We start from the raw sequence: 25,607 nt of genomic DNA on the forward strand, positions 1-25,607 counted from the left end.
CTATTACCCAATCTCCCAATAGAAGTGACCAAGCAAGAGATTTCTCTCAGTGTCCTCAGAGTACATCAATGCGGATGTGTGGGAGACCCAAACAAATTGTTCACTACGCAAGAGTCCCAGAGTTGTGAGAAATCAACAACAATGCGCATGAAGAATTAAGTACCATGCCCTGTGCACTCACTGGTAGGCACTCAGACAAACTCAGACAAACACTGCCTGTAGTTACTCATTAGTTCACAAGCATTCATGAAGTACTGCATGTGCGAGGCACCATACGAAGCCCGGCTATCACTTTGATTATTACTGCTTTCCAAAAGGACTAGGGCAAACCTAAGGTGAAGGCTGAGTAGGCAGACATCTTTACAGCTCATCATAAAGGGCACGTAGAAAAGCTCTCTTCTCGCCACGGAAAGGCCTTGACTGAAATTCCAACGTGACAAGAGTCGATCTAATTTGCATTCATCTTTTTTTTTGCCACTAATTCAATTATTTATTTGGTACCCCATCCCCTTTAAAATGTAAACATTTCTGGAAACTAACAACTTCGTAGAACAGAAGAGGGAGGACAGTTACAACCCCCCTGATGCCCCTCTCCATCCCTGAAACCTCGTGTCTCCTGGTTACCAGCTTCGTAATCTTGGAAGTATCACTTCACTTCTCTGAACGGTACCATTTAGCTTCACTGATATAAATAAAGACATGAGGGAACAAAAAACTAAAAGGGGTAGACAACCTGAAGAAAGCAGAAGGGAGATAAGAGACACAAAGGGTCAGACAGATACTGACTCAGAGAGGAGGAAGAGGGAGAGAAGCAATTAGACAAAGAATACAAAATATGCATAAGACAGAATTTTCACTCAATGAACATAAGTCCTCAGGACAGGGATGCAATCCAGCCTGAAAAAGTCACTCTCTGTCATGCAATTTATGATTTCTAGCATTTCCCAGTAATCAATGATCTTCTGGCAAGGAAATGGCGATGGCTTCATCAATACCAGGAATCAAATGAGGACCAACTGAGAGCCACAGAGATGATAAGACTGTCTATAGAAGAGGCAGCAAACCTAATGTTTCATGAACTGGGTTTCGTGTTCTAAGCAGTCACATTTAAGGGAGCCACACTCGATTCCTGAGCACGATGCGCCTATGTTATTAGACTGTATATTACTACAGATGCTGCACATCGGCATCGGCGTACCACTGTAAAAAGGGTTGTAACACAAAATCATGTGTGTTCACTTTTTTGAGCAATTTAAAGGATTTTCAAAGACAATATAAGTTGTTGACCTTTGCTGCTGATTTTAGATCCCAGCTCTGTAAGTACTAATTTTCTTCCTCTTCTTCCTCTCTTCTTTACTGATGTCACGCCATTGGAGGGAAAAGGAGTCTTAGCATCAGACTGCCTGAAGTAGGTTCTGACCCTCTTTATCTAGCTAATAATTCTAACCTGTAAATATAACCTGAGCTCTGATTATGTGAGGAGCAAAGGAATGTAGAGATGAATTAAGAACTTACGCCTACCTTAAAGGGTCCCGGGCTTTGGTTAATCAGCGGTCGGCAACACACGGTGTTTGTCTGGACAGACAGCTCTGCCTTAGGATGCAGAGATACTCAGAGGTGGAAGGACACATCACCATCCAGTTGGGTGGGTCAACACATGGCCCAATTTAAATGCACTCAACATATTTCCAGGGACAGCCAAACATTTTCCCTCTGGGCACCACCTTTGTTTCTTCCTCATCTCTTTTCTTCCAGGTTTCAGAACTCACACACGCACACCCCTTCCCAATCTGTAACGGCGCTACTCGTCTCTATAACCTTCCCTAGGGTCCACCCGCATCCAGGTTATGGGCTCCCACACCTGGCTCCTCACCAGGCAATCTCCATCAGCTTCTCTATGGAACCCACCAGGCTGCTACTGTACACTCCCAAATGACGTAAAATGTACACTACGGCCTTACTTCCAGGTATCTTGAAAGCCAAATTGTCCCTTTCTCTGCAGAAATTATAATCTACTATTAACTGGCCAAATTAATGTCACTGTCCCTCATTAGGTACACAACAAGGCCTTCAAAACGGTATTATAAAAAGGTCACAAACTGTTGTGTTTGCACAGTATTTTAAAGATCTAGTAACGGATCGGCTGGATTTCTGGGTTTTCCAAAAGCACCTGAAGATCTGGCCACGCGGGGTCCACTCTCTCTCACAGCAACAACAGACTGGCGCCTCAGGCAGCGGGGGTCGCCTTTCGACAGGGCACAGATCTCAAGGCTGTGAAAGTCCTTCTGAAAATTCTTGTGACCACCGAGCACCTGGACTACAGATACCACGTGTCCAGACCTCACACTGAAGGTCAAGGACTACAGCAGGGAGTAAGACATGAGTGCTGGCCCTCGTGGAACTACACTGCGGTTTGGAACAGACGCTGAAGGAAAGGGAAAGCGACCCATGAGGAGCAGAAAAGTGAAGGCATCATGTTCCCAAGGAACGCCCAACTTCATGGGATCCCTGGGTGAAGTGAATGGCCACGCCCTATTTGTATCAGTTTTGATATCTCGATGGAGCAGGCAAAAAGAAGGTACACAGTTAATTTGTGAATCCATATAATTATAAGATTATGGTGTAAGTTCCTATGTCTGTATATATAACCAAATACAAATGTCACTGAAAGTGATTTCTAAGTTTCACTCACAGATGCAAATATCTCCCTCTTATTTTCTATATATCTCACATATGAAAAAACAGTTTATTCTTGTGTTATAATTTATTACTATAATGACTGTATTATTTTCCATACGAACAACTGTAAACCTACTTTTGCCCCGCCCTTTTTGTAGGTATACTGTTAAATCTGTGAATATCTTCCGATCAGCAAATTTGCATTTAAAAAAGACAATCTCTCCCTTATTCTTAACATTTGAAAGTACCAAGAGAATTACAGTAAGATTATTTTAATACTAAATCTCTCAGATTCTATTTTTGGCCACAAATGAAGTCCTTTATATTTTGAAGGTTTCTAAGAACCAATTCTTGTCTAATGTCCTCAAATTCTGCCTTGCTGACCTGCACTAAAGCTTCTGATGCCTGCTAACCGTGTAATAAGGAAAATGAATACAGGGTGCCAGAAAGATTGCTTGATGACTTGAGGAAGTATCTATACAGCGGTGTCTGCCCATTCTCAGTCAGTTCTCCTGATCGTAAAACTGCAGAAAATTGTAACAGTGGAGATAGATTAAGTAAAAACGGCAAGGAAGAGAGAATATTACCTGAATATATTGTTTAAATTAAAATAATTTTATCCAAAAAAAAGTTTGGTTATGTCTGCTCCAAACCAAATGGTACTATCTGTTTCACAACTTGGGTTATTAAGAACATTATTATCCCTCAGGAAAACGGAATTCTTTTCTGTAAAAGTGCTCCCTGATACAGTTACCATCACCACCATTGCAGTCATCTTGTCTAGAAGTGTATAAACTGTCTTCGCTCAGCCTTGATCTGTGTGACTCAAAGGAAGAGCACTAGAAAAATGGGCGACAATGGGAGGAAGACCAGGCTACACACCAAGTGACTCAAACCGAAGTCTGGCTGCTAGGCTCGTATTCTTTCCACTATGCTGGTCTAGCTCTTTCTCAATCATAACTTAAATCTAAAGTGAGACTCCAGAGCTTGCAAAGACCCGCTCTCTCATTAGAGCTTGGTAAGATCCGGAGAAGTAAATTGGGAAGACATCATGTCTGAAATATACAGGACACTTGGCACCCAGGGATCGAATGATCTGTTCAGAGCAGCCGGGTCCAATGCCTGGTAATATCCAAGAGATGTGAGTAACTACTGAAAAACAATGTGTGCTACTGACGGATGTCACCTTTAGAGTAATCCCCTCTTCAAATGAGTACAGTGTATCTGTTCTGTTTGCATTCTAGGGTTGGTAACCACTCCATATCTGTACCGCCTCCTGCCCACGCACACCCGCTCCTGCTGGGCCTGAACCCAGCCCCAGAACCTTCTCAGACGTACAGGTCCAGGCAGCCCCTACCAAGTGACCGGCAGTGAGCCACCCAGATAAAATCTGCTTTCCTGTCTTCACTCTCTTCACCACACTGTATTACAATTGTTTCTGTCATACTTTCCTTGCTTCTGACTTGGTATCTGTGATTAACGGTTCTCACATTAGTTCGTTTGTACAAACTGTCTTCCGCAAGTACCAGGACTCGGCCATGCACCTCTCTCAGAACATCAACTGCAAGGATTCCTATCTAGCAGGCACTCAAAGCGTTCTGAACATACCTGAGACAAATGTGTGGTATTTATGGGAAAATCTCAGGTTAAAAAAAAACAAAAACTGCTCTTGTTTCTGAACATGTTTTAGACCAGGGGGTAAGTAAACTTTTTCTGAAGGGGCCAGGTAATAAACACCATAAGCCCTGTGGGTCAGACAGGTGGTCTCTGCCACACCACTCAACTCTGCCGTGACAGTGCAAAGCACCCGCAGACAGTAGGTAAATAAACGGGTCTACACCCAATACAACTTCACTGATGGACAGTAAAATCTTAATTTAACACAGTTTTCACATATCACAAAAAATGACGCTTCTCTCGATTTTCCCCCCAAATTGAAAATTATGAGAGCTACTCTGAGTCCACAGGCTGGATTTGGCCCATAGGCCATAGCTTACTGACCCCGGCCTAGCTCTGAGGTTTTCAAAGTGAGAATTCCTGGTGGTCGGCAAGGTCCTTCCAACAAGTCCGACTACCCACAGGTGAGGCCAGGCTCTTCGGATGCTGTATTACAAGAGACTGGGTAAGGAAGCAAATATAAAGATCCAGCTGCCTTCTGTTAAGTCAGAAATCGAGAAGATTTGCAAAAATGCAAAACAATGTCACTCTTCTCACTAATTCTTTATGTTTAGAAAATATATTATTGTATTTCAGATATTCATAATGCCGTTTATGTTAACATGTCATGTGTTTATTATTGATTTTTTAAAAATGGATTACTATTTTTTAAATTCCTCAGTTTTGATTTCTAGTATGATAAATGTCAATAGCTATATAACCCATGTAAACCAAAGCTCTCTGGGGATCCTCAGAAATTTTAAGAATGTAAAGGGATCTTGAGACCAGCCAGTCTGAGAACTAACTGCTGACTGCAGCTGGCTGACTCATTCCTGCGGGTACAGTGGCCCGAGGTGGCCTGCAGGGCACTTCCGCAGGCCCACCCACCAGACCACCTGAGTTCAGTCTTCAACTTCACCGTCCCCACCTAAGAGCTCCCTGGCATTTCTCTGATTAATCCTGATTTGGTAAAATTTAATCCCGTGCAATTTACGTTCTTGCGTAATAAAGTTGGTGAAGACACGGTGGTAGCCTTCATGAAAGAACCCTTCAGAAATGTGCAGACCTTAAAAACGCCTCAGCCTTTACTTTGCCAGAATAGGCAGCTTGATGCATCTCTCTCTCCTTGGCTTGTATTTTCAAATCTTAAAAAACAAATTATTGTAATTCCTTGCCTTCGTGAGAATACACCTCAAAACAAACAGATTTCACTGGCTCCTTTATAAATCAGAGTCCTCCTGACCTGGCTCCACAAAAATTGTGGGAACCAGATGCCGACCACATCCCCACAGCAGCATTAAATCTAAAGAACTAACACCCACTAGACCTGGTGCGAGTTTAATCGACAGCCCGCCAGTAAGAAGGCACTGTCAATTATATTTTGCAACTGAGGGGTACACATCTTTAACAGAGGATTAATATTTTGCTTGTTTTGTTATTGAGACTGAAAAACTTTTTAAAAGAATGTTTTAGAAGAAATAAAAGGGAAAGTTGTCTTATTTCCAGTGTTACTATATAGGGGAACCTTACATAAGGAAACACTTCTTTCAATATAAATTTACTTTGTCATAAGGTTTAACTGTCTATCCAAAGAATGTGTACTGCTTGCCTGGGGGCCTCTACCCCCAAACCCCCAAATTTAGAGAGAATTAAGCAACAACTATGATTTTCAACACTTATGACTGTTGAATTATATATTATTATTAGAATGTGTTTCCCCAAGAGCACATGACTCTTAAAATTTTTTATAGATTTCTCTTATAGAATAATAACTTTGTAAAAATGAAGAAAGAAATTTATATTTTTGGATATTTATCCTCCAATTTGCATTATAAAATATCTAAAAAATATCATGGATTATGATCAGATACTAAATCTGCTATAATTTGTGATTTTGGCTCCAACTAGTAACATGAAACATATTTGTGGTTATTTCGAACAACACCAAAACTGAAATTCACTAGCATCTTTAAGACCAGAAAGCCCCTAGCAAGTTATTAGCTGTGTGGTGATTACTACCCATTTGCGGCAACAGCGTAAATTACATTAGAAAGATTTTGGTAGCTGTGATGTTCAGTGAAGAACAGAAAATGGACTTAAAATGTGGGGAAAATGCTTACTGTTTAAATCTACAGTAAAAGCAAAAGTCTCGCCATGATTGCAAAACATTCCAAATTGTGAAACTTAATTTGTAAAACAGACAAAAGGCAGCTTCCTCAGTTATTTTTTGAGATCTCAGCACCAATTTAAAGAAAATGCTCATATTTAAAAGAAAGCCTATTTCACTCAAAATATGAATCCCTGTTCTTAGAACAAAGTCGTAAATAAATCTGTATGTCATATCATACAGCATTCCTCTGGTCCTATGCATATGCAAATGAAGCGATGTGACACCTAAGTGTTAAAAAATAGTTACTTGTTTCACTATTCAATTCTTTTAAGCAATAAAAGAGCCTTAAGCAAAAAAGTAAATGTTACCATTGACGCTAAGGTAAAAACAATCAAATTACACAAAATTGTTATGTGAATTAAATGGAAAAAAGAAAACAAGGATACTATACTTCACTATGTAGAAAAGATATATTGTTTCTAACAAATACTGTCTATAGAATTTTCTTATATACTAAATCATTTTTCCCGTTCTCATTTTTAAATCATAATTATGTTAATTAAAAAAACTTGAGTATAACAAAGTTGATTACGAAGGCAACAAATTTTACAATCACATGGGATTTATACTACCACAAAGATAGAAGGGATCAAGAGAATTTCAGTCCATCTTTGAGAAGAAAAAAATAGTCTAAGTAAACACTGTTTCTACTATTCCAAAGCAACCGCACTAGAATCAAAGAGCAGTTATTTTAAAGCTTGGCACAGCAGTTTAAAATTTGAAAAACACCCTTGCTATTTTAATAAAACAGTTTTCAGGGTTTTTTCCCCAATTCCCCTCCTCAGCAGGGGAAAACACAGTGTAAATTTTCTCAGCACTTTGTGGAAGCTGTTGGCTTTCAGAAATGGACAGGCTGATTTGAACCAAAAGTTAGACAAAGCACAGAACTGCAGCAACAATAAAAAGCCATTTAGGAAGAGGATCAAGCCAAGCAGATGAGCAAACTTTATAAAATCAGCTTTCTGGGACTACTCATCAAGTCAGGTCCCTGATTTCAAAAAGCCAAAGCAAAGCAAAGCATGCTGACTTACATTGCTTCTTCAGTTCTTTCAGCTGTTGTTTAAATTGTACAAACTTTTCATTATTTTGGAAGTCTGCATCAGAATTCTTATTCTGTAAAGCCAAAAACTTCTTCTCCACTAATAATTTTAGATCTGGTATATTTTCTGGACGTTCTTCTTTTACCTGACAAAGACAATAAAATTATCTTAGTTAAATGTTAACAATTACTCAGTTTTGTAATATTATTTTTATCTCATTTCATTCAAATAAAAATACAACGAGGTAGGAAACAGAATCCCTTCAATATGGAGCCAAAGGGGGTTGGGACTTGTTCCCAGAACGGATTGCTGGGAAACGATGGAAGGAACCGGTCATCCCATCTACTCATTGCTTTCTTCTTTTCTTTCTTTCATTCTGTCTTTTTGGTTAAATTTATTGGGGTGACATTGGTCAGTAAGGTTATGTTTCAAGTGTACAATTTTATAATACATCATCTGTATATTGCACTTTGTCCTCATCACTCAAAGTTCAGTTTCCTTCCATCACCATATACTTGAGCCCCTTTACCTTCTTCAAGCTCCTCCCACTCCGCTTTCCCTTGGGTAACCTCCTTACTGTTGCCTGTGTCAATGAGTTTTTGTTTGTTGGTTTTGTTTGTGCATTTGTTTCCTTCTGTTTTATATCCCACATGAGTGAAATCATATGGTTCTTGTCTTTTTCTGTCCGATTTATTTTGCTTAGCATGATACTCTCGAGAGGCACCCATGTTGTCCCAAATGGCAGTCAGTCTTTCATCTTTTCTGATGGCTGAGTTGTGTTCCCTCGTGCCCTGCTCACCCGCCATCTCCTGACAACTGTGGAGAGAAAAGGCGCACCGGCCAGGTTCTTGTGGCCTCTCCTCCCCAGAACCTGAGCATCGCCACTTCTCCCTTTAACCCAGGCCTGCTCAGTCCCCACCCCCACCCCACGTGGTTACTCCTCCCTCCCTTCGCACCCTCCCCATCTCTGGTTCTCTGCCTCAGCAGGTGAGTGGCTCTGACTTCACAAAGATGTTGAGGCTTTAACCTTGAACTTCACCATCTGCTGCCACAAGGAATAAGTGTCCCCTATCCTGTTGAAAGCTAGTCTCAGTCTGTGTTCTTCTTCCAACATTTTATTATACATTTTTTGAACATGTGGAAAAGCTGAAAGAATTGTAACTCACCATTCATCTATGTTCTAGATGCCACAATTAATGACATGCTATGGTGGCTTTATCACAAATCTATTCATCTACATCTCCCCCTGTCTATCCTCAACCTTGTTTTTAATTTCATTCTGAACTCCATCTTCTTCATCTCCTTCAGAATAAACTTTCCCTCTCTATACGCCTTTTCCCCAAAAAACCTTTAAATTGGCTTTCCACACGTATATTTAAAAACAAACAACCTTTTAAATCCCTGCCCACTCCCCTCAGCTACTTTCCCTTTATGTCTAGCTCCCTGCAAAGGAAAAACCACCGGATACGCACTGTTTCTACTGCCCCACGCTCAAACTTCATCCACTACAATCACGCTGCTGGCCCCGCTGCTTCTCGGCAGTGGCTCTCTTCAGGCCTTCATAATTGGTCCCCTGAATCACTGGCCTTTTCCTGATGCTCCCGCCAAAAAAGCAAAATTCGCCAAACTCCCCATGTGCCCTTACAAGCCCCAGATTTCTTCCACAGCCCCAGTAATATCCCATTGCACTTGCGTTTCTTTTCCCTATAAAATGTAAACTCTTTGAAAGCTGTCTGATTTATCACTGTGTTGCCAGTGCCCAGCACATAGTAGGTGGTGCTCAATATATATGTACTCAATATATTTCAAAGTAATTAATCTGATTTGCTCCAAATATACTTATCCATTGAAACCCACAATTTATCAACTGTTAATAATTATTAGGTGGGTATAAAATACAATTTCTGAACTAGAAGACAAATCAGAGCTCATCTAATCTTGATATCTACCTTCTCCAATTTCATAAATAAAATGACATAAAAAGAAGTTAGATTACTTACCTACTATTATCCAGTTAATTAGAGGCAATGCTAAGACTAAAGATAGATATAAAAATTGTTGATATTGCCCTGGCTGGTATAGCTCAACTGATTGAGTGCAGGCTGTGAACCAAAGGGTCATAGGGTAGTGAGTTCGATTCCAGTCAGGGCACATGCCTGGGTTGCAAGCCAGGTCACCAGTAGGGGGCGTGCGAGAGGCAACCCCACACACTAATATCTCACCCTCTCTTTCTCCTTCCCTTCCCCCTCTCTAAAAATAAATAAAGAAAATCTTTAAAAAAAAAAACTTGATATTGATTCTAGTCAGTGGGATGGATATTTCTGCTCTCTCTGAATCTGAGTATCAATGTATGTAAAGTCAAAAGATTATCTGCAATAAATCTGCTTGATTACCCTTTGTCATAAAGAAAAAAATTACATAATCTTTTGCTTAATTGCTATGCATTTTAATTAGCTAAATCAAAAATTAAAATTAAGCATAAAACCAAAATGCCTAAATTTACACTTAACAGTACAGAGAGAAGGAACTGGTTGTGCTCTCGTTCTATCGATGAAACTCAACCAACGCTGGGTCCACCACCAAAGAGAGTGATGAAAAACATGGAGAGGCTTTAACAAGTCTTACACATGATTAAAAATTTTAAATCAGTCCTGTAAGGCTAAAAAACCAATAAAGCTCAGTGTAGAAGAGAAGGTAGAATGGCAATTTAATAATGCCTTACGTCTCAAGAATAAGAGCAATTATACATGGTGACTGGCTACCCTCTAACCCTACACTAGACAGAACGAGGTGAAACAAGTTCAAGATCATAGCATGAAGGGTTCAGAGTAGATACAGAAAATAAATCTTAAGTTCTTAGAAAGAAGTTATAATGTTTTTCTGGGTTGATAAAATAAAATCAACTCACACTCACCTGAGATATTCATGGAAATATTACAGGAAGGCGTACAAATGAACCTTCTCAAGGTCTTTAACGAGTCTGAAATTACTCAATCCAGGGTGATCAGAGAATATCTGATCTGAGTAGGTGGTCAGTGATGCAAATGTTCTTTTCCGACATAGTCTCCAACCCACTCAACATAATTTTCCAAGTTCACCTACAACCACTGCTGAGGATTTGTAGAGAGGAGGGAGAGGGGGAGATGGAGGGTAAGGCATTTGAGGTTGACAACGTGGAACCTGAAATATGACTAAGAAAACCTGAATAAACCAAATTTTGGTGACTCAAAGTACTTTTCCGCCGGGGCCAGAACCTCAAGAAAACTGCTGTAAAACACATGAATTCATGGCAGCAAATATCTTCTCTGGAAATCTGATGCTACAGTTGGCGTAGCTACCATTGCAGAGAGAACTTACTATATATACTCTGGCTAATAAAACGAGAGCCTGGAAAATTTCTAATTTGTTATCTGCTTAAATCAATGCAGTAAATGGGGATTAACTCTAATTTTAATGGTTTCTTGCTTTGTTTGTATCTTCAAGAGAAATAGATACATAATCCCAAAAGGGAAATGAAAAAGCCATTCATTGGGAGCTGATCACAAGTGTTACCTAGTCTGAAAAAGGGGAAGGATGGCCCTCTTTTCCTAAGACTAATATTTAAAATACCTCAAAGGCTTTCGAGATGGAAGGAGAGGACTAGTAGATCATAGTCCAGCCCCTTCCTAAGGATAAAGCCCCTAGGTACAGGACCTAAACCCTTAGTGAGTGAAAAGGCACTAGGTGTTATTAGTTTGCTAAGGCTGTCAGTGAGCCACGGACAGTGTGGCTTTAACAACAGAAATCCTTTGCTCCCAGATCTGGAGGCTAAAAGTCTGAGACCAAGCTGACAGCAGGGCCAGTTTCGTCTGAGGCCTCTCCCTTTGGCTTGGAGATGGCCATCTTCCTCCTGTGTCTTCACGTGGTCTTCCTGCCGTTATGTCTGTTCAAATCCCCTCTTCTCATAAGGACACCAGTGTCAGTAGATTAGGGCCCATCCCAATGACTTCATCTCAACTTAATCACCTTTTTAAAAACCCTGTCTGAGGTACCGGGCATTAGGTCTTCCACACATGAATTTGGGTGGGCAGGGCACAATTTAGCACATGTAAGGGGTGACCCCCCCTAAAAAATGAAATTATCCTCTGGAGGGTGGGCCCCTTCTAGTACAGGCTCCCCCCGCTAGACGAGTATTCCAGGAACCCATCTGTATCAGTGTACCAACTGGCGTTGTTGTGAGAGGTTGTGTTCCAGTTCAAAGAATTTTTTTGAAGACTCTTCCAGCCCACTTGCCCCTTTCATGATGGGTGATTTACGAGCACACCTGCCCTCTGTGCGCTGAGTGTTCAGCAGTTTTGGACCAAAACAGCATGACACCTGTGCCCCACCCTCCCTATTCACCCCATCAGGCCCTGAGCGACTTTTTTTTGTTGTTTCCCTGGACAAAAAAAGTCCTTACAGGGAAACATTTTGCCAATGTGGAAGAGGTGAACAAAAAATGGCAGAAGCACTAAAAGGCATCAAAATTGACAAGTTCAAAAACTGTTCTGAGCAGTGGAAAAAAAGTCTCGATGGATGTATTGCATCAAACAGTGAGTGCTCTGAAGTTGACTGAAGTTTAAACATGTAAGAATAGACAATTTTTTGTAAATAAATTCTGGGGGTTTTGGGCCTCCCCTCATACACTGGGTTGATGAATTTTTAAAACAAAGTCCTCACAACAGCTTATAGATGATTACTCTTTATATTATTGTCTTTTAAAAATGATAGAAACGACTGAGAAATAAACTTTTGGATATCATCCCTAATAAGGAGAATTTCATACTGCCCCTGGGAGGGAAAAGGTCGAGTTTTCGGGCACCACCCACTTACCCATCCAGGACTCAGTGAGTGCCCTCGGTGTGCTAAGCGCGCAGCTAGACAGGAGAGAAGACCAGAAACGCCCATCGGGAGCAGGTGTGAGCTGCTCTGGGAGCCAGGCTCGGAAGTGGGCCCTGATCTGAGAGACAGCAGAAAAGACACTCAAAGGTTTTAAGGAGTAAAGTAATAATACCACAAAGATATTTTAAAAAAATAATCGCTGTGGTTAAAATATGATAACTCTAAGATACTCAATATCTAATACAGGCAACTAGTTAAATAACATTTTGTCGGGAAAGAAGGGGAAATCCTGAATGTCTGTTGAACATCTAAGAGGAGAGATTGGATAAGAGGCTGGAAAGGCATTTAAAATGAGAACATGGGGAGAAAAAGAAGAGAGATGCGAAGGGAACTCTAAAACAAACCAAGCAGAAAGCCAAGAGCGAGAAATGCCACGGAAGAAAGGAAAAGAGAACATTTCCATATGGGTGATGCTTGTCCTTTGGGAGAAATGACACAAGGCAGCTCAAGTGGCAGAAGGTTTGAAAAGAGAGCACTCCATTTAAAGGCTAGGCACTCAGCACAGTGCCCTGAAACTATTCACCTGGCTCCGTCCGCCGAGCATCCTACAAAGCTGATCTCAGGCAGGCATCATCCCACTGGTGTCTAGTTCGCTGCCTGCCGGACAGGAGGTGCTCAAAGGATGCTGATGCACAAGGGAGTGACGGGGAGGCCAACTGAGGCTGCCCTGAGAGGAGGAAAGAGATTAAGGGAGCTCTATGTGAACAGATGAATACATTCTGGAGGCAAAGGAAGAGGAGAGATACAGGAACTAGATCGTGGGCAAGACAGAGCTAAAGAGACTAGTTTACTTGCAGAGAGGGCCTTGAAGTGGAGCTCACATGATGGAGGAGAGAGAACATGGACCTCAGGGTCAGACAGACTTTGGTCCACCCTACGTGTGGATCTTAGGTTAGGAGAGTCCTAGGCCTTAGATTTCTCTCGCCTCTGAATTAGGCAGCAGGAATGCCAACTTCAATGCTGTGAAGACTCAATTAAGTCACGTTTGTGTTTAACGTTGGCACACGGTAATGTTAAGAAAATTTTATTCTTTTCCTTCCAACTTTAGCACACAGCCTTTCACATGTGTGTGGACTGAGAAGAAGAGGCCAATGGGGAAACAAATCCAAAACACGAAGGGAAAGCAACTAACAGACTTCGGCTGAGAAGATCATTCGAGTACTAGGGCAGAGACTAGAGAAGGAAGAAGGCGACCCACTGGGAAAGCACACTTGCCTTTACCAGGTGTCCTAGGTGCCTCCAGGGCTGGGCAAGCAAGGACCTGAGAAAGCCCCCAAAGGACAACAGGAAGTGGTGAGGACTGTGCTCAGCAGACTGCAAGCCGCAGGTGAGAGGGAGCTGCCACACAGCTCTGGTGAGACAGCAAGCCTTGTTTCTAAAGAAATGTTAGAAATCTAGACTGTTGGGAGACATTTTCTGGTTTTTAAAACAATGTATAGTCCAAACACTATATCAGCCCACAGGCCATGAACATGAAACCTCTGTTTAATGCAAACGACATGTTTTGGACATAAAAATAAAAGTACTCTTGTGATCCACAATTTGGGGGTGGGGGGTGGGTAGGAGGGTCTAGTGCAATTGCCAGACTTCCTTCTACTTTAGGGGTGAAATGTGGTTCTTTAAAGCAAGACAGAGAGTAACGGAATGAGAGGGGAGTGGGGGAGAGAGGGGAAAGTAAAGGATTCCATTTTGACATGCTATTCCAAAGTGTTTATGATTAAAAACTTGGACTTTCAACTTGAGATTAAAAATAAGACTCTGCTGCTAACTGGATGACCTAAGAAAAGTTACTAAACGCGTCTAACCTTAGTTTTCTCACTCGCCAACAGAACAGTATCAGTCTTCACCTCACGGTGCCGCTGAGAGGGAGAGGAGGGAGAGGAGGGAGAGGAGGGAGAGGAGGGAGAGGAGGGAGAGGAGGGAGAGGAGGGAGAGGAGGGAGAGGAGGGAGAGGAGGGAGAGGTGGGAGAGGAGGGAGAGGAGGGAGAGGTGGAGCGAAGCGGCAAGGCCCCGAGCTGCCGGTCACAGATGGCCAGTGACGAGCAGCCGGTGCTGTGGCCAGCACTTTGTGTGTCTCCAGGGTGCCTGGATATCCGGGTCTGCAGCTCGGCACCCACGTGGAGGAAATCATCAGTTTGGATTTTAATGGAAACCGTGGAAATAAATGGGATTACCAAGGGGACCAAATACACAGAAACTAAAAAAGAACCAAGAATAGAACTCTGGAGACTACCACATTTATGAAGCAGCTAGAAGAACCTAAAAAGAAAAAGTACGTAAGTGAAAAAGACAACCAAAATAAAGTGTCCAAAAGTCTAGGAGAAAAATTTCAAGATCTGTCAAATGCTGCAGAGAAGTCAAGCTAAATAAGGACAGAGACGGGTCCCCTGGACTCGGTGACTGGGTCCCTGGGGACTTTAGCGAGAGCAGAGGCTTGCACAGAGGGCTGACTCCAAACACCCAGTCTTTGTTTAGTGAAGCGTTTCAGGAAGATGGAGCAGTGACTCGAAAAAACACACAAAACCCCCAAAGTTCCAAGAATTCTCCAACTGCTCAGCTTCGGCTCCAAATCACTTGTAAATGGTTAGCTACGTTTAACTGGACCCAACACTCCTGAGACTGACATTTATCGTTTGTCCGCAAGGGGAACGCAACTGACGAGCTGTCCACTACAAAGGCAGGCCTCCGGTGGCTATCCCTGTGAACGGAGCCTGGTTGCTTTTAGGAGTGAAAGATAATGGTAGAAACGACAGGCAGAACTCGGTCCTTACCCACAGTGAAACTACACTATTATTTTCAATGTGCTTGAACCTAAAATTTTAAGTATTTATATGCTGATGATAATATGCCTTGTTTCTTTCAAACAAGGCTGTATCCACATGCAATTACACAAAGTGTGTCATTTTACTGCCACAGGGCAAAGTCAAGCTCTCCTCCTCCAATTACCATTATTGCCTTATAGCCACCATCTCACTAGGCGGGGAGATCGCAGGTGCTAAGGATATTAGTGGGCTGAGTCATTCACACACTTCTGAGTCATGTGAGAATCTAGTAGAAAATCAGTCACTCTTGTAACTGAACCAAGACTCAGATGAATTTACTCTCTCCAAAAGAGCCACTGTTAGATGTTTGGCTCCCAAAATAACACAACCTGATGATTTACACTTCGGAAATCACACAGCCTTTAGAAGTTTATTACAGGTACACAACAGTGATGAGCCTTCTTCAGCTTTGTGTCCTGCTCAGTACACTAAGTGTTCCAAGTTCTAAGTCATAGTCAGCTTGACATAAGGCTCCAGGAACAGCTTTCATACTGGGAGTCCAGAAGAAATTGTCTCAGTGGGTCCTAGAACATTCATTCAACATGTATGCACTGAGTCCCAGTTGAGTACCAGACACTGGGACACTTGGGAAGCTGGCCCAGACCTATGACACACCACCAACCCAACTGGTCATGCACAGGGTAAGTTTATATAGGCCAACACTGTCTCCACCTTCATAGGGCAAAAAGCTTGGTAAAGTTTTTATTGAAAGGCAAGTCCAGGCTAAGAATTGTTATGCTTCCAGTGGCTCTAACCTAATTGCACGCATTTACATATGGAGACACGTTACATTGTCCACAGAGTTTACTATACTCCTTCGCCCTGTTTTATTTCATTTTATTTTTTTAAGTCACACACACTAACGATGACCAGCACGGATGGCGCCTTTGTTGCACGCCAGTTTCTGTTGCCCGTTGCACAATCCGCCCTGAACTCTGTGGACCCAATTATTTACAGTTGACTGCGTTTCCCAGTGCCATTATTTGGTTTGACTTCTGACAAAACACTTCAGAGAGAATACTTCCTTGTTGAGCATTATGACACATCCAATGGGCTTCACGGCTTGCCAAGGTGTTGTGACACATCAGTAGGGAGCCGTGGCCACCAGACATGGGAAGATCTTTCCCCTTCAAGCCTTTCAGAAGAAACATGTTGAGAATGAGTAAACTTGAACACGTGTGAGGGTGCTTTAGGTCGAGTTCGAATGGGCCACTCCTGTAGAACAGGCCACGACCAGATGGCCATTCAATGAAGCCACCTGCCGTCTACGCGCAGCTGTTACTAAACACATATGCTGTTGAAAACTACTCTAATGAACTTCTCTCGGCACTGTCCCCACTGCAAGGTTATGGCAAACAGGAGTCACCTCTTTATACAAAACACAGCATTAAGATTCCCTTACTGGGGGCTGGGGAGGCTGGCAGAAATGACACACTGCTGATTCTGCCTCTAGTTTTTCTTTGTTTTGGCAGAATTCATAGTCATATGCATTATTTATTTATTCATCCATTTGATACATGTTTACCAAATGCCTGCTACACCCAGGTGCTGCACCAGGCACTGGAGATGCCATGTACACAGAGGAACCTGGGCCCTGCTGGTCTCATGGGCTTTGGGATCTGGTGGCGGAAACAAAAATGATTCAAATGGTAAAAGAAATACACCAGCACCAACTGTGATAAGTGCTGGGAAGGAAACATATCGGATGCTAGGAGAACATGTCCAGTGTGAATATTGAGGACATCATGTCATAGGCAATCTTTTTAAGCACTATTCGATTTAAACACAGGCCAGGCTGCAGGGAGGGTGGGACGAGGCTGACTGCTGTTATTCGCAAACAGTTTGTACGTGGCACAGCACCTTTCATCTGCGTGGTTCACAGCCATACACACACCAGAATCATTATCCCAATTTTACAGGTGTGAGGAGTGGGCCGCTCACAGCAGTTAAGCGTCTTGCCCAAGGTCATACTGAGTCAGTGACAGATCGTTTCAACTTATTCAAACCCCCTTTAAACTTAATTTTGCTTTGCATGTGCTTCCAAATAACAACTCAGAATGAACTTTTATATCCCATCTTAATTTTATGAAAGCATACTTGATTTCAGGCATACATTCTCAAACTTCAGTGGTCATTTGTTAGTTCTTTGATGAAAAAACACTTATTCTGAACTTGAAATTGACTCTCCTGTCCACCATGCCCCCGTCACCCCTGTCATCCACAAAATTACTAAATGTCGTATTTATCATTATGGGATCTCACTTAAGATCTTGTAATGAAAGAAGTACAGAAATAGGTGGATGTTGGTAAGATTTATTGGTCTTACCAAGTACCCCATTATCCAGAAAGATGACCTTTCAGAATGCTGACTCATCTGCTGAAGAATCACTTCCAGTACTACCTGGGAGACACCACCTCATGAGATGAGAGTGATGTCCCACAGGGTGTTTGTAACCAATGAATAACACATGACATCGCTGCTCCCACAGCCAGAACACATGGGCCTAGGAAGCAAGGGATGAAAGTAGAATTAGCTACACATCTTCTCCTCCCCCTCATATACCTAATGACCAACTTGCATTTTTCCACACGGCTGCAACTCCAGTTCTGCTGGTTTAATAGTCTCAGCGCCCAAGAGAAGAATGATTTCACTAAGGGACTCAACAATGCCTCCACTGATTTGAAAGCTTAAGCTGCAACCTAGCAATTTTGAGCTCCTCATGACACTCAACAGACAGACGAAAAGTGAGGTTGCAGGACTGGCTGGGGCAACGAGTCTGCCTTATCAAGGGTGAACAGGGTGCGGCTACAGAGTGAGAAAAGGCAGGCGTGTGCCCGGACCGGGATTACCTCCTGGTTTCTGCCATGTCTACTGGTCAAAGACAAAGGGAGTCAGAAACAACCCCAGACAGCCAGGGCCATCCAGGACACGGACACCTCAGGCACGAAAGCCTAGGCCTCAGAGTCAGATAAAAACCTATGTCGGCTCCGAGTCAGCTGAGAGCCAAGAGAACATGAAATGGGTAGTGGAGAAAGGGAATTAAAAGTATCGACTCTGTTCAGGACCAACAGCAGAAGCAAAGACTGAAGTATCCATTTTTATTTCGTCCTTCGTTTGACGTGCACGTCCTTATGTTTTTAACTATTTCTCCCTTTCCCTTTCTCCTAGCATTTTATAACAAGCTGAATTGGTGGTTCATCAGTTACAGAGTGCCATTATGGAACAGTAACAAAAGTAACAAGCGGGGCCCACATATCCTAGACTCGGAATCAGTAACTGAGGAGACGTTGCATTTTCCCCCTTTTGTGGAAAGGGAGAGCATGTTTTTCACTTTTATGAGAGAGCTGCAATGGTGGTAGGAGCATTTGTTGTTGTCGTCACTGTCTGCAAATTTAAGTCTGGAAGAAAAGTGGATGCCACAGAGGTTGAGCAGCCAAGCTCACCAGTCGAGATCTTTGCAACACCTTTCCAACGTCTGGGGAATGTCCTACCCTGTGAATGATACCTCACTGACAGGAACCAGAAATTCGCTTCCTTAGCCTCCCTTGCAGCAAGAACACAGACGTGTCACCTTGGCCCTTTGCCTGTGGGACTACAGTACAGAGGTGCCAGTTCAGCTCCTGAAACCAGATTACCAAGGGATTTAACCTTTAAACCCCAATTCTACCTCATACTAGCTGTGTAATGCTGGGCAAGTTACTTAACCTCTCAGAATCTCGACTTCCTCTACCCAAATCATAGGGTTGTCATCAACATTAAAGAAATTAGTGCATTTAAAGAATGTGAAACTTTGAAATCCAAATACGGTAGCCCCTAGCCACATGTGGTTATTTAAATCTTAATTTTAGCTCCTCAGTCACACCGCCACATTTCAAGTGCTCAGGAGCCACATGTAGCTAGCGGCTACCTTTCTACTGTGTGGTCACCGAATTTCCTTTACCGGAGAAAAGTTCTACGGGAAAGTACTGACTACAGACTACTTCTCAGCCCTCAGTAAGCACTCAGGTGAAAACTGCAGCTATAATTATCACTAGTATTGTTATCGCTATCATTATTTTACGTTACATGCTCAGAATTTATTTATCTTAAATCCAGAAGCTTGCACCTTCGACCACCTTCCCCTAATTCCTCCCCACCTCACCCCCACCCCCCAGCTCTAGCAACCACAGTATCGTCATTATTATTACAATAGCAAGTTTAAGATATAGCTGAATTTAAAATTCTGGTGAAGGAGCCAGAGAAGTAAAAAGCAACTAAATGGAGTCTGATGAGAATTAGCAGCAGTATCACCAGCAACAGCAGCTTTCACTGTACAGTCTGGTTTATTATGGACCAGTTACCCAGCTAAGCACTTCACAGGGATTATTTTATCTAATCTTCCCCAAACAACCCCGGGACTAAGAACTAACACAACCCTGTATTACAGGAACTCGAGGTTTAAGAAGAGGTCTAACTTCACGAAGTCCAAATGCTCATCAGTGCTGGGGCTGGGACTTGCGTCGCAGGTCTGTAACTAAGCCCTTGTCTTCACTACTACTTCGAAGTCACCAAGTATTTGCTGAGCGCCTCCCAGGGGCCAGGCACTGCTCTAGCTGCTGGGGATAGAGCAGTCACCGAGTCCCTGCCCTCAGGGAGCTCTCGTTGTGGTTGAGAAGAACGAGAAGAAAATATGTAATTGGCCAGAGGGTAATGAGTGCTGCGGACAAAAACGGGGTGGGGGTAAGTGAGCTCTTCTATGCTGGATGGCCAGGGACGGCTTCATTCACTGAAGAGGTGACATCTGAACAAAGACCTGCAGGAAGTTAAAAAGGGAAGGGGAGTGGAAGGAGGTGAGGTCAGAAGGAAGGAGGGGGTGAGGGTGGGACAGACCACAGAGGCCATGTGTGGCCTCCAGCCTCTCCTCTAAGAGGAGCAGGCAGGGTGTGAGCAGAGGAGGGAGAAGATCTTTCAGTTTTAAAGGAGCGCTGGCTAGTACGGTAAGAACAGATTCAGGGAGAACGGGCAAAAGCAAGAAATCAGTTAGAAGCAGGAAGCCCGTTAACAGGCTGCAGCAGTCACCTGAGCAAAGGTGATGATGGCATGAGTTCAAGTAACAGCAGGAGTAGCAAGAGGTGGCCAGACTTTAAATTCACAGTACTCTGAAGGTAGAAACAATAGGGCTTTTCCATGGGCTGGATATGGGCTGTGAAACAATTAAGGAACTTAAGACAACTCTGGTTTGGCCGGAAAACAGTACAGTTGCCATTTTCTGAGGTGGGAAAGTCTGGAGGCGCGGCTGGTTCTGGAGGGAAAAAAAGAGTTGAGTTTTGGAAGGTTGAATGTGAAACACCTGTGGGAATGAAATAGCGTGGAAATGAAAACAAGACAGTTGTGTATCTGAGACTTGGAGAGAAGATATGGTTACAGCTGCAAATGCTGCGAGAAATGATTAAGTACATGGTATTGTAAGAGCACACGGATAACACACTTGGCAGGCAGACTGGGTGATGTCAGGGGGGGCTATTCTAAGTCTGTGAAGGGTAAGGAAGAGCTATTGGAAAGTGAAAAGAAGACGCATAGTAGAAAGAATACCGTGTGCTAGGCCAGGGGCAAGGGAACATCCCAAGAATGAGCATAAAACAGTGGTAAAAATGAGAAGACAGAATTAAGCAGGGGAAGTTTTAAAGTATTCCTGAGAGCAATTATTCCCTGCTGGACGGTAAAGTTATGAAAAAGGTGGGCAACATAATCAAATTTTCAACTCAGACAGATCTCTTGGGCTACCAGAGAGAAAACATATTAGAAGAGTGCAAAACTTAAACACATTTTACTGTGACATTCAGTAAAAAAAGGGGGGGGGGGCACTCGCGCGCACATGCAAAACTTCATCCAGCAAACTCTCTATAAAGACTGAGACTGAGAAAAAGGGGGCGAGGGGCGAACTGATTGGAGAATCGGTAACATTTGGTGGTGGAATGCAAGACATGAGGAGCTTTAGGGAGTAAGGATGATGAACCAAGTCTCTGATGTGGGAAACTGGGTGAATGGTATTGCCACTTATGACGTCACAGGATCCCAGAAGAAAGTAAGAGGAATAACTTCTCTCTAGGACGTGTTGAATGTAAAGAGCACACTTAGGTAGAAATGCCAGACAGACGACTGAATTCACGAGTGTGACTCTCAGGTGAGCGATCTGGAATGGAAAGGAGGACTTGGGACTCAGCAACGTAGACACAGTTGGTCAAGTTATAAGCACAGATGCCGGCCTGCAGGAAAAGAGTGCGGTGTGAGAAGACAATCAAAGCAGAGGCAGGAATGCCAAGACTTAATGGATGGGAAGATGAGGTGGAGTCCACCAAGGAGGCTATGGGGAAGTGGCCAGAGCTAGTTGTGGGGTGGTGTCACCAAAGTCAAGGAACGTCATTTAGAAAGAGGGGAGTTTTACAGAGCAGTGAAGTCAAATAAGAGAATGACTGAACATTACCCTCTGGGGTTTTACTGGGTGTGTAACCTCAGGCAATCGGCCTCAGCTTCCTTATCCACCCACAAATGCTCTACTCTCTATGGCCTGAGTTGTTGTGAGGCTACCTGGGGATGCGGATAAAGTACTTGGCACATGCTGGACACACTAAGCACAAAAGCAGCACTCTACGTTCCTGACCGCGTACCTCGTGCCTGCCACCCAGGCAGGCCCGAGCGACCAGCAGGGCAGGGGATGATGGCATGAACTGCATGGAACCAGGGAGGGAAACTGCAGTTTGAAAAAGGCAACCAGGAGAAGAACTCGAATCTTTCCTTTCTTCCACCTCTCTCCCAACGTTTCCTTCCTCCCTGCGAAATGCAGTTATTAACGCACAAACTCCCAGGAGGCTGTCAAAGGGCCCTGCTGACCAGATCTTAGTATCCGCACCAGGAACTCTACTGGTGCAGACATTTCCCACAGTTGCCATGAGTCTGGGATAGAGATGCCACACTCTTAACAAGGGCAGCTTCACCCCATGAGCAGCCACGAATAAATGAACCAATGTTCTGTAGAAATCAATCTATCCATTAGTGATTTCACAAGTTCTTCCAACAGCTTTTGAAACGATAAGCCAAGGAATGCTTATCAAATGAATTATTCTCACTGCCCGATTAAGGAGACCTTTGGACAACCAAACTGACTTTCAGGTTGGTTTCGATACTGGCAAAATGAAAGAAGTTTCCCAGATGGCAGGTACTCTCCCATTAAGAATTAAGGGTCCAGCCCTGTCTTTGGGCAAGTGTGTGCAGAAGAAGAGGGCGCACACACGCGGTACTGTCTAGCCTGGAGAGAGCAAAGACCTGGGAGGAGGAGCGGGGACTGCTAAGTTCCAGGGAAGCCCCTTCTTCCACAGCATTCTGATCCAGGAAGACAAGACATCTGTGCCTGAGGCCACTGGGAAGCCCCCCAGCCACTCCATGGTGGCTGGATGAGGGCTCTAAGAGCTTCCTCCCCATGTCCCACGGTCCTCTCTGGGTCCTCCAGCCACACCCTCCATGCACTGGAGGATCCTAGTAACCAAAAGAGCAAATTCACCGTTTCCATTATAAACTAACAGAAAACCAATTTAATGACTATAGAAACTGAAAAAAATATAAGCAGGGTATCTACTCTGCAGATTCTATATTTTTCTCTAAATCTGTAAGTTAACTTCACTCATAGGTATCCCAAGGATTCTGGTAAATGTAAGTCAAATCCCTCAGGTTCATACCACACCACACATCTACAACACAGAATGAGCGCAAGCCAAGGACATGCGGCTAGATCTTTCCCTCAGTGATCACATCTCACCCAGCACAATAAAGACTATGGAATTACTAACACTCCAGCAGTTTATTAATGCCCCTTATCCTTTACCTGCTCTATTTACTCCTGCCCGGTAGCCTATCACATTCTCTGATGTTACCTTCTCTATAATTAACACGGCTTCCTCATATTTGAAATTACTTCCCACAACTAGAGCTATCAAATTGCCTTTCGCCTTCCAACTCATTTCCTATGAGAGAGTTCCTGACTAAATGACAATGAATTCTACCCACCACTAACCTAGCCAAAATTCCAATGGACCACAGGAAAACGATAAAACAAAAACTGCTTAGGTGCTTCACAGTTGATAGAGCACTTTTTAGCATAAAACTGATATAACTTGATTCTTAGCGCACTTTTAAAAATAATTTGTATAATTTGATTCTTGTTGCCCAGAGAGATTAAATAACTTCCTTGAACCAAACACCAAACAGGTGACAGAGCCCCAAGGTGGCCACCAAGCCTGAAAGCAGAGCTAACACTATTCCAGGAGGCACTGCAACATTATAGCACTGAGCCAGCTCTTGTGTACTCACCTGCATTTCCCAACCTGGTGGCTACCCTGTAAATTCCAGAGCTAGCCGTAACCATTTCCCTGGACTCGCCCATACCTTTTACTCTGAAATGCTCAAGAAGGCAACAGTCCGTGGAAAGTATCACCTTAAACTGCAATGATATTTTAAAATTTTTATAAACCAGCTTTCATATTCTGGTCTCCAATTCAATATCAAAATCACCTTGTGCATGGAGATTAAAAGAAGCAATTAATATTTCTCAAGCCTACTGTGTGAAGCCTCACTTGCTGTGAGGCCATGAAGTGCTTGCCTGTGTCATCTCATTTACTCCTTGCAACGGCCCCATGCAGCACTGTCCTCTTTTTATAGGTAGGGAAACCGAAGTTTTTAAGAGGCCAAGTCACTAGCCCAACGTCACACAGTTAGGCTAGGTCTTCTGATTCCAACTGCAGTGTTCTACTACTCCAGTGAAACAGTCTTTGCACACTCCCTAAAATGCCACACACTGACCCTATCACTCCCTTCCTCCACGGAGAGACGTGCCCCTTGCTGCTTCTAAAAGCTGATCGTGAACACACCTGCAGGCTAGCCTGGTGAGATGGAAAAAGTCACTCAACCTGAGTTAGCTGAAGACGACTTAGAATACTGATTTGCACAGAGCAAGAACTAGAGAAACGTTAGCTGGGCTTACCATCATTACGGAAAGGACTTAAACATTTTAACAAACATAAACACAAAACGTCACATTAAAACTAGAAAATTCCTTCATACTCACACCACTGCCACTTCTAAAATATACCACAAACCAAAAGTTCTCGAAGCGTCAGTGACACTGGCTCTCCTAAAGTCTTTCCTCTTTCTAATGTAACAGTTCCACATAACAACATTCTTTTCTCAAGTAGGTCTTCTTTACTGCTAACAGAGCCCACCCCTTATCAGGTCGAATCAGTGTGAGGAGTTGCTTTTCATTTAGACTGAAGGTCCCAAACCTTTACCTTTTGGAAAATTACAGTAAGCTATGTAAAAGATCAAAAGCATACTTTACAACTGAAACTGGACAAAAGTATTCTTCATCCCAAATGAAAATAGATCCAACAAACCATGTCTGTCTTGAGGCACGGAGATGTCATGAAAAGAACCCTGAATTACATGTCACAAAGCCTCTGGAGACTAAGCATGTCTCTGACCCTTCCTGAGGCTCAGACTCCCGGAAACCTGCCTCACCTGGCGTGGAAGGTTACTGTGGTCCTTAAGGAGATCAGGGGTCCAAGAGGGCTCCTTTCCCCTCACCTGGCACAAAGAAAGCTGGGTTCAGACTCTCAGTTAAGGTACCAGCGGACTGGAGTAGAAACTGGTGACACTTCCAAATCTGGCTCAGTCAAACGATCAATGACCCCAGGCAAGCATCGAATCACGAGGGAGGGCAGTAGAGGGCTGAATTCACCACCATGCACATCTAGGCTACCTCCTCTAAATGTTTTAAACACCAAACTGATAGCTACACTGTAAGTGGGCTTTGTTACAGTTTTATAGAAATTGGATTACAATGAACTATTTATGATTAAATCATTGTCAAAATTTATTTCCTAACTTAGCCTGGAAACCTAGGCCACTGAGTATTATTTCTCTCGGAAACTGTATTCCATGACTCCGTCCAGCAATCCAAACACTGGGAGCAAGCTTCTCTTGCAGGGCCTTGAGCTCCCAGAGACACAGGGACTCCCACTGGACCGTCTTTGGCAGATTCAAGTTGTTTTTACTCTTCAGTTCTGTGGCCATTCAGGTATGAGGTGTTTGATGAGGACCATCAGGATATAACAACTACATAAACGTCTTTCACTTTTTTTGGTCATACTCCTATTCATAATTTCATTTTATCTATTATTACCCAGTGAAGTGCCCAGGACAAATACTATTATTACTCTCATTTCAGAAATGAGGAAGCTGAAGTACAAAAGTTAAGCAACTTGTCCAAGGTCAAAGCCTGGCAAGGTGAG

At 43.1% G+C, this 25,607-nt stretch overlaps 1 protein-coding gene across 5 annotated transcripts in view; it reads right to left on the reverse strand.

Annotated features, from left to right (window-relative positions):
- Nucleotides 1–25,607, reverse strand: part of NSMCE2 (NSE2 (MMS21) homolog, SMC5-SMC6 complex SUMO ligase) — a 201,057-nt gene that overhangs the window by 122,960 nt on the left and 52,490 nt on the right. For all 5 annotated transcript variants that reach the window (XM_024572177.3, XM_045181571.2, XM_024572178.3 and 2 more), the window contains one exon: nt 7,537–7,690. In XM_024572177.3, the coding sequence (XP_024427945.1) occupies nt 7,537–7,690 (154 nt within the window). The remainder of the gene's footprint in view (nt 1–7,536; nt 7,691–25,607) is intronic.

The sequence above is a fragment of the Desmodus rotundus genome, chromosome 8 (genome assembly GCF_022682495.2).
Source record: "Desmodus rotundus isolate HL8 chromosome 8, HLdesRot8A.1, whole genome shotgun sequence".
Classification (NCBI taxonomy): domain Eukaryota; kingdom Metazoa; phylum Chordata; class Mammalia; order Chiroptera; family Phyllostomidae; genus Desmodus; species Desmodus rotundus.